This window comes from Diaphorina citri, unplaced genomic scaffold (genome assembly GCF_000475195.1).
Source record: "Diaphorina citri unplaced genomic scaffold, Diaci psyllid genome assembly version 1.1 scaffold3114, whole genome shotgun sequence".
Classification (NCBI taxonomy): domain Eukaryota; kingdom Metazoa; phylum Arthropoda; class Insecta; order Hemiptera; family Psyllidae; genus Diaphorina; species Diaphorina citri.
In genome coordinates, this window is record NW_007380525.1 from 10,859 (window position 1) to 20,142 (window position 9,284).

General features: G+C 38.6%; 1 protein-coding gene across 1 annotated transcript; it reads left to right on the top strand.

Annotated features, from left to right (window-relative positions):
- LOC113471844 lies at positions 1 to 8,750 on the top strand (the record flags this gene model as incomplete). The annotated part of the gene is made up of 6 exons (XM_026831288.1): positions 1 to 128; positions 704 to 767; positions 1,042 to 1,651; positions 8,170 to 8,377; positions 8,421 to 8,619; positions 8,694 to 8,750. Coding segments are annotated over exons 1-6 (1,245 nt in total), but the record flags the coding sequence as incomplete, so codon positions are not given.
- Between the last annotated feature and the right edge of the window lie 534 nt (positions 8,751 to 9,284).

Consider the following 9,284-nt stretch of genomic DNA (forward strand, 5'->3'; position numbering starts at 1 on the left):
TATATTGTTCTATACGTTTATATGTTCACCCTCATTGCTATATCTATTGATAGGTATCGTTATATCAAGTATGAGAATGTCAACATTCAGGCCCGCTATTCCAGCTTGTTCATCAACCTTTATATTTGGTGAGTAACTTCCACTGATTTAGCAATTTCCGGTTCTACAGACTAATGTTTGGTATCTGGCTTTGTGTCTATCCATTTTTGGCATAAATTGTCTTTAAACATAATAGGCACTGTAGAGCTGTGCTTTAAAAGAATATAAACCATTAATGAATATTTTGTAACTTTGGAAACATGGAAATGGATTTTTTTTCAAGAGGTTTGACAGAGGGAACTGTAACTGCTATGGTCTTATCGTCCCGAAATAGAAGAGAGAAGGAAGACAGGATAGGAGAAAGCCAGCCGTTCCGAGAACGAACATTATCCCATCAGGATAAAATCCGCCCCGGGCGAACCCGCGGCCTAGCGCTTACAAGGCAGACGCACTACCAACTAAGCTAACTAGGCTGGCCATGGAAATGGAAAGAGAAATGTTTTCAGCTTCAGAAATTGTAGTGCGTGTAGCAGTCGAAATTATTTATCTGGCGTAACTTACGTTATGATATACTTAGATGTCACGGAGTAAGAACGTTTTCTATTTCTTTTATAAGTTAGGTAGGTCTTTTTTTATTTTTTTTACCGTTACATATTTCTTCCAGGTTGGCTTGCACGATCCTCGTGTGTATTCAGAAGGGCATCTTCAAGTACAAGAACATCATCGAGATCAATCAAATGGAAAAGAAATTGTGGTTCCGTACCTAATATTTTGAAACACTTTTGTACATAATTGGAAAACCTGAATAAGCGGGAAAAAGTTGCCGGTCCCTTGGATTCCCAATGAGTAGGCTTGCCAAACGTCCCGAATTGGCCGGGACAGTCCCGAATTTCAGGGGGTGTCCCGGCGTGCCGTTCAGTTTTTCATTTTGGGGCGTTTTGTCCCGAATTTCCATTTTTGTCCCAGAAAAAATTCGGGACGCGTTTTTTAACTTTAAAAGAGATCAATCCATCCATGTGCAAGTACGAGATCAAGTTCAACCGGGACATCAACTACGGCCTCATCACCATCACAGACATCCTTCCGTTTGCTGTCGTCCTGTCCATCCTTCTCTACACCTACACCGTGTTCGGTATACTCCTCTACTATGTGAACATCTACAGCAAGATACGATGGAAGAAGCTGACGAAGAAGTTGAAAGAGATCGACAACATCGTGGAAATGTCGTTCAACCTGATCGAACGAAAAGGCGAACCTGCCTGTGAGGACAGTGGTGAAACGAAAAAAGTCCTCGCCAAAGACAACGGCAAGAAGTGGAAGGAGTTGAAGAAGCAAGCGAGATCGTTTTCTAAAGCTAGAGATGACAATAAAAGTAAAGAGGAAACTAAAATAGAAGAAATAGACAACCAAGTAGCTGAAGGGAATGAACAAACGTGTGTAAAGGAGACGGACAACGAAAATGCTGCAGGAAATAGAGCAAGTGGTAATCAAAATAAACACAATGACACATTCGATGACAAAACATCACGTTCGGGAAACAATCTGTCCACAAACACTGTTACTCACGCTGATAACAACGAAATTAAAAAGTTCACACGGATTTGGCGATTATGTTCGCGCGGATTTCGCGATTATGTTCGCGGATTTCGCGATTATGTTCGCGGATTTCGCGAGTTTTGGTTTCGCGGATTTCGCCGAGTTTGTTCGCGGATTTTCGCGATTATGTTCGCGGATTTCGTGATTATGTTCGCGGATTTTAGCAATTTTGTTCGCGGATTGGTGATTTTGTTCGCGGATTTGGCGATTATGTTCGGGATTTGGGCGATTTTAGTTCGCGGATTTGGCGATTATGTTCGCGGATTTTGGCGATTTATGTTCGCGGATTTCGCCGATTATGTTCGCGGTTTCGCGATTATGGTCGCGGATTTCGCGATTATGTTCGCGGATTTGGCGATTATGGTCGCGGATTTGGCGATTTTGTTCGTGGATTTTGCGATTATGTTCGCGGATTTGCAATTATGTTCGCGGATTCGCGTCCCGAATCGACATTTTGGATATTTGGCAAGCCTAAGTATAGGAAAGTACCTATACATAAGTAGTGCTTTCTGTCAGAACAAATCTCCAATCAAGGGACATCTCCTAAGGGTTCGCCACCCAACCAAAAACAAAAACCAGAGTCAACAACTCTTTACTATCGTGAACACGAGTAAATATGACAGTTTACTATCACAAAATAGTGAGAGACAAACAATAGTAATCGACAAGACAATTTTCTTGCTAATAATCATAGTATCAAATGAAGCATAGGATGAAAATTCAAAAACCAGAGTCAACAACTCTTTACTATCGTGAACACGAGTAAATATGACAGTTTACTATCTCAAAATAGTGAGAGACAAACAATAGTAATCGACAAGACAATTTTCTTGCTAATAATCATAGTATCAAATGAAGCATAGGATGAAAATTTTGAGCAATTTAATCGCGAGGCGATCGATCAAGAAATCAGTTGTATACGAACGCTCTTAGTGTGAACATCAAAACACAAGAATCCCTTGATTCCAAGAGAAAAAAAAATCAGGCGAACTTTAGAATTTTTCGAATTTAATTCAAAATAATTATAGCGAAAAATTTTCAAACTTTTCCCCCTGAAAAATCACAGAAGAGCGACTTTAAATGCATACGAAAAGAGGCGCCAAATTGAAAATTGAACTTTTGTCGCGTGTTTAAACCAAAGTATTAAATTTGTTCATTATTTATTTATTTATTCCCCTGTGATATTTAATTTAGGATTAATCTTTCAAATGACATCCCGCCGTCAGTTGAATTAGTTTAAATCTTGTGTTATTTATTTCGTGTATTTATTTTTGTACAAATTTGTTTTTCGTTGAATGTTTTAATTTTCGCAATGGCCGTTAGTAAAATTTTCACTTTGTTCTATGTCACAATCGTTTTCATTCTCGTAAGCAATGTTCGACAGTCGCGGGCGATGCACTCAGAAACGCAGGCGATGGTAAGTGATTCCGTTTTGGTGTTCTGAAGATGGCTTTGGTTCCGAAACGTCAATAATTCTAAGATTTGTCTTAGACGGGTATTTTCCCGAATATTGCTCAGACCCATCTTTGGAATATTTTTATAAATTGAAGCAGTATTTTGGAAATTAAAATTAATAATAAAAGCATGAGTTTTTGATTTTCACTTTGTTCTATGTCACCATCGTTTTCATTCTCGTAAGCAATGTTCGACAGTCGCGGGCGATGCACTCAGAAACGCAGGCGATGGTAAGTGATTCCGTTTTGTTGTTCTGAAGATGGTTCGGTTTGGTTCCGAAACGTCAATAATTCTAAGATTTGTCTTAGACAGGTATTTTCCCCAATATTGCTCAGACCCATCTTTGGAATATTTTTATAAATTGAAGCAGTATTTTGGAAATTAAAATTAATAATAAAAGCATGAGTTTTTATTTCACTAATAAACAGGGGTAGTCAAAAGTTAGGAACTCTTGAATAACTTTTGTGCGGCTTTAAACTTTTAGCTAACCTAAAATGTTACAAAGACATTAGAGCTGCCAAAAAAGTTTGGGGCGATCTCAGTTTGGGGCCCAGCGGACCACTTTAATTAAAAACCAAAACATGAGATTTGATAGAGGGAACTGTGTAACAGCGGAGGTCTAAAGGTCTTATGGTCCCGAAATCAAAGAGAGAAGAAGGATAAATAGAAAAAGGTCCAGCGAATTTTCTTAAAATAAAGTTCGCCTCGGACGGGAGTTGAACTCATGAGCTAGAGTTTACAAGACTCCCGATGCCGAACAGGTCGAACTACATGGGGGCTTTCGAAGAGTAAATAGCATTAAAAAGATATTTATTTATTTATCAGAAAACATAGTATGTCCGTTCTTGTGTGACAATGTGACATATTTAACTCTTTTCAATCACCACTGTACTAAACCATTCTTCCCAGAGTACTCTCTTCCTGACAGCCTAATATACAAGGTGTCCGGAATTTATCCCCATGGATATTTTCACCATCGATTCAGGAGGTCAAAATAACACCATTTTTTTAGAGTTGGACACCTTGTAGATACAACACATAAATCGCCACTGAAAACATTAAAACATAATTAAGTGGTTAAAACTGCTCGAATGGAAACTGCATAACAAATGCACCAAACACAACATAATGAAGTTTACACACAAGTACATATACATAATAAATTAATAATCATAATATTATAGTCAAGTGACTCAAAAATTCCATGAACAAACAAACAGTAACAAATCTAATTCAGCAATTAGTGCGGCCTGATGAATAGTATCTGACAAAACAGTAATAAGCACTCAAAGACATTCCATGATTCTAGAGAACGGAAAGTTTTCGAAAAACTGTGGAAAATATGAAATTTCCCAAATTCCGCGAATTTGTGGAAAATTTCTTCCTAATAAAATGGGTTTGTATTGTGTAGTCAACTGTGGAAAATATGAAATTTCCCAAATTCCGCGAATTTGTGGAAAATTTCTTCCTAATAAAATGGGTTTGTATTGTAGTCATCATGGTTTTGTATATTTTTGTAGGATTGTATGTTATATTATCATGGAAATGGAATTCGCGCGGTCTTTGCGTAATAAATTAATGGGACGAATGTCCAATTTTATTGATGTGTGACTGCAGAAAATTACCCATTATTGATGTCGTTCTTGGTTTCTTGATTCGTTTTAATTAGCATTTTGATGAGAGGGATATGGAAATGGAATTCGCGCGGTCTTCGCGTAATAAATTAATGGGACGAATGTCCAATTATTGATGTGTGACTGCAGAAAATTACCATTATTGATGTCGTTCTTGGTTTCTTGATTCGTTTTAATTAGCATTTTGATGAGAGGGATTTTTATCATGTTTGATTAGGGGGTTTCTATACTTTCTGATGAGGGATATTATATAATTTTTTTATGAGAGGGATTGGAACTAGGCCTATAATGGTGAGTGTTTGTCCCAAGGCATCTTCTAATTTCTTGGTAGATAGCTTAGTAAATCAAGATTAGTGGGTATATTCCGTGTGAAGAAATGGTTATTGGTTGTACCAGCTGTACCATGTTATTGGCTGTATCATCTTCTGTTTGATTTGATTCCCATTTGAATTTCCACTGGGCTGAATAATAAAAGTTTGTAATTCTGTCGTTGATTATTTATTGAGTGAGTCATCAAATGGTTATCCTAATTTTGTCTTGTTAACTCTCTATGATTTTGCTAGACCAAGGTAGTGATAGCCATTTGCTAGCCACTTCAGAATTCAGAGTTCCCATAATTCCTGATCCTATGATTTATACATTTTGACGTAGTCTGTACAAGAGAGATACCAACCTAAGTGGTGTAGTGGTTAGCACGGGGGGATCTGGTTCTTGAGGTTGGTGGTTCGAGTACAAGTCAACAAAATTTAGTAGTGATGTATTTTGGATCCACAAAGGAGTACACTTTTTCTTCTCCCCTCCTCCTCCTTCTTCTTCTTCTTCTTTTTCTTCCAACTTTTTTTGTGAATTGTAGTTACTCCTCTCATTTGTGAACACCCTATACTGTATCATCATCATTGGTTAACAGCCATTAGGCTGGTTTGCTGCAGTACGCCATGTTTCCCTGTCTTCTGCCTTCTGTATATCATTCCGTTTTTGCACCGGGAGGTACCTTTGCTTTGTGAACACTATATACACTATATATCGTGCAGTTTTAGCACTCAATGACAGGGCGTTCCTCATAGTTCACATCATCGTATTGTCCTAGGTTCATGACGTTTTTTATTGAAAATAATATACATACCTACCTAGTTTTATTGATAAATTATTGATATTGTTTGAATCTGCATACAATTCTTAATGTATAGGTATTTTTCATTCTTTGGCAAGTGTGATGGTGAAGCTGGGAATGTAGGTAAGTAAGGCAGGTATGAATTGGAAATAAATCTTAATATTAGCTAGGTATAGATACATTATTAGGCTTGCCTATTACTTATTGGCTTATTACTTATTACGAATCAGTTTTTTAAGTTTAAAAAATAATAATAATAAAAAAAAAACAGCTGAAAAAATTCCATTGGAATTAAAATTTGAATCCAAGCGAAGTGCTGTTTTTTCAAATGACGATGACGTTCAGAAGTTGACTCATTGATGGGTTTTACTTTGGAAATGACCCAGCCAGCGGCGCAACGTTGCGCGTGGTTTGTATCCAGTGGGGTGACCATTGGGGCATTGCAGGTCCAGGTTTCCCATTTAGACGAGTTCCACTTAGGTCCGACTGTACAAAGAAAAGAGACATTGATGAGTATTGTTGAATGACGTCAGATGACGAAAGTTGCCTATTCCCATGAACAACTGGAATGACCATTAACTCATCTTAGACGTAATGGGACCATTGTCGAACACCTGATGTGTGACCCATTCCAAGAATGACCCATTGTGGGACTGTTACCCATTCCAAGAATATTGATCACGCTCCATCTTGGACCTTGGTTTCAAAATGGCTAATTTATTCGGAAGAAAAAGACTTTTTGTTGTCATGAATCAGATCAACAAATAGTTTTTTTTTTATTTTTTTTTAATAGGTATTTATTATTATTTTTCAGGGGGTTTGAACCATTGTCTCTTGACTCGGGGGTGCTAGATTCAAATCCTGATTTTGATGGCAATTTTTTGGTCGAAGTTGTTTCGAGTGTTTAGCTGAAGTATTTATGTCTACAGTCAAACCTATTTAATAGGAACTCTGGATGAATGGAAAAGAAATTGTGGTTCCGTATACCTAATATTTTGAAACACTTTTGTACATAATTGGAAAACCTGAATAAGCGGGAAAAAGTTGCCGGTCCCTTGGATTCAGAATTCAGAGTTCCCATAATTCCTGGTCATATAATTTATACATTTTGACGTAGTCTGTACAAGAGAGGTACCAACCTCAGTGGTGTAGTGGTTAGCACGGGGGATCTGGTTCTTGAGGTTGGTGGTTCGAGTACAAGTCAACAAAATTTAGTAGTGATGTAATTTGGATCCACAAAGGAGTACACTTATTCTTCTCCCCTCCTCCTTCTTCTTCTTCTTCTTTTTCTTCCAACTTATTTTGTGAGTTGTTTTTATTCCTCTCATTTGTGAACACCCTATACTGTATATCATTCCGTTTTTGCACCGGGAGGTACCTTTGCTTTGTGAACACTCTATACCTATACACTATGTCGTGCAGTTTTAGCACTCAATGACAGGGCGTTCCTCATAGTTCACATCATCGTATTGTCCTAGGTTCATGACGTGACGGTTTCCAGATGATGCGATTTGCGAGTAGTTCTAATCCAGGATGTAGGTTCTACATCCTACTCTAGATCTGAGCTCACGGCAGTGCGGTAGGCCAAATTCTAGTTAGCGACGAGGTGGAATTTCAAAGAGACAATCTGTAGAATAAGTTTGAGATGAAACCTAAAGTGAAGTCGAAAGGACCGGAAAGTCGTGAGCAGTTCTAATCCAGGATGTACATGGGTTCTAAATCCTACTCTAGATCTGAGCGGAAGGTCAAATTCCAGTTAGCAAAGAGGTGTAATTTGAACGAGAGTAACTAGATTTGTAGGTATGTATATCTTCTGGAGCTTCTCCTGAAAGGTGTTGTAATAATGACCTATTGCTCCCTAAATTTTTAGTATAGGAACTAGATATCAGGTATTTCCAAAAATTCTCACAACTTATATTCCCAAAATTTCCTGGGTTAACGCCATAAACGAGGTGTTATCAGGCAGACAAAAAGTTAGACCGTGTTACATCATGCCAAAAAAGTTGGTAAAAGGTTATCATTTTCGGTCAATTAGCCTGTGAGATAAGGGTGATGTTTCACTGGAAAGAACCGAAGGTGTTTGTTTTATCACCTGTTATTTCACCGGGAATTGCCAAAAAGATGAAATTTCAAAACAGAGGCAGAGCCTAGAAGTTTCAGGTTTACCTAAAGCAGCGTTCACACTTAGATCGATCTACTTCGCTTGAAACACGTTCACACTATAAATATTTCTATCTTTCCACCAAAATCCTTTGATTCTTACAGAGCTACTTTATATGGGTTCTAGTTGATTGGCATCAGTTTAATACAGTTGCCATTGAGTTTTTAGAGAAGGTATCACCAAAATTGAACGAAGTCGGGCCACGATAGAATCAGAAATTTCAATCTGGACAACAGATCGGAGCACAGCAAAGACGTCCAGCCTGCCCAGCCCGACAGATCTGAGCACAGTGGTGACGCCCAGCGTGCCCAGCCCGACAGATCGGAGCACAGCAGAGACGCCCGGTCTGCCCAACCCGACAGATCTGAGCACAGCAGAGACGCCCCGAACTTACCCAACACGCCCCTCTTCCCCACCCCAACAGATCGGAGCACAGCAAAGACGTCCAGCCTGCCCAGCCCGACAGATCTGAGCACAGTGGAGACGCCCAGCCTGCCCAACCCGCTAGATCGAAACACAACAGAGACGCCCAGCCTGCCTCTGATAATTTCTTTGGTTCCCTACAGGGAGATGATCTACTAATCAGCTGTGGTGAAAGCGTTGATCCCATTGTAGTGACGTCGGTCAATCTGGAATGACTCATCAAAAAAAGGCTGCTGTCAATTTGCTTTCTGATAATTTCTTTGGTTCCCTACAGGGAGATGATCTACTAATCAGCTGTGGTGAAAGCGTTGATCCCATTGTAGTGACGTCGGTAAACCGAGACCAAAAAGATCTGGAATAATTTGGAATGTTTTGGAACACAACTTGCTGATACCTGCGTGATATACCTAATATCACATATAAGCAGAGTCCTTCAATTATGACGTTTATTTTTCTTAAAATATGACTCTAAAAATATGACTTTATGCCGTTTATTTTTCGTGAAATATGACACATAAGACATACAAATATCACACATGATCACAGTGAAAGAAAACATCGGAAGTTGGCTGGATTAGCTCCTCCAGGAAAACTCTACCACTTAAAAGAATATGCATATTTCCTTCCTGGTCTGTCTGGATGACATCTTGTGTATTCTTTTTCAAGCCATTTTTTTTCCAAACAGTTCCATTATATTTATTAGGTGGGGTGGTTCTTTTTATATATACCTATGATCATCTGAAAATTTATGTAATCCCTGTCTTTCTACCTCAGTTTAGTTCCTTCTTCCTATTCTTTCTAAGTTTATGAGGACTTTCAGACCCTTTTTCAAAGATCTGTTCGGCTGTTTCAACAAGAGAGTTTC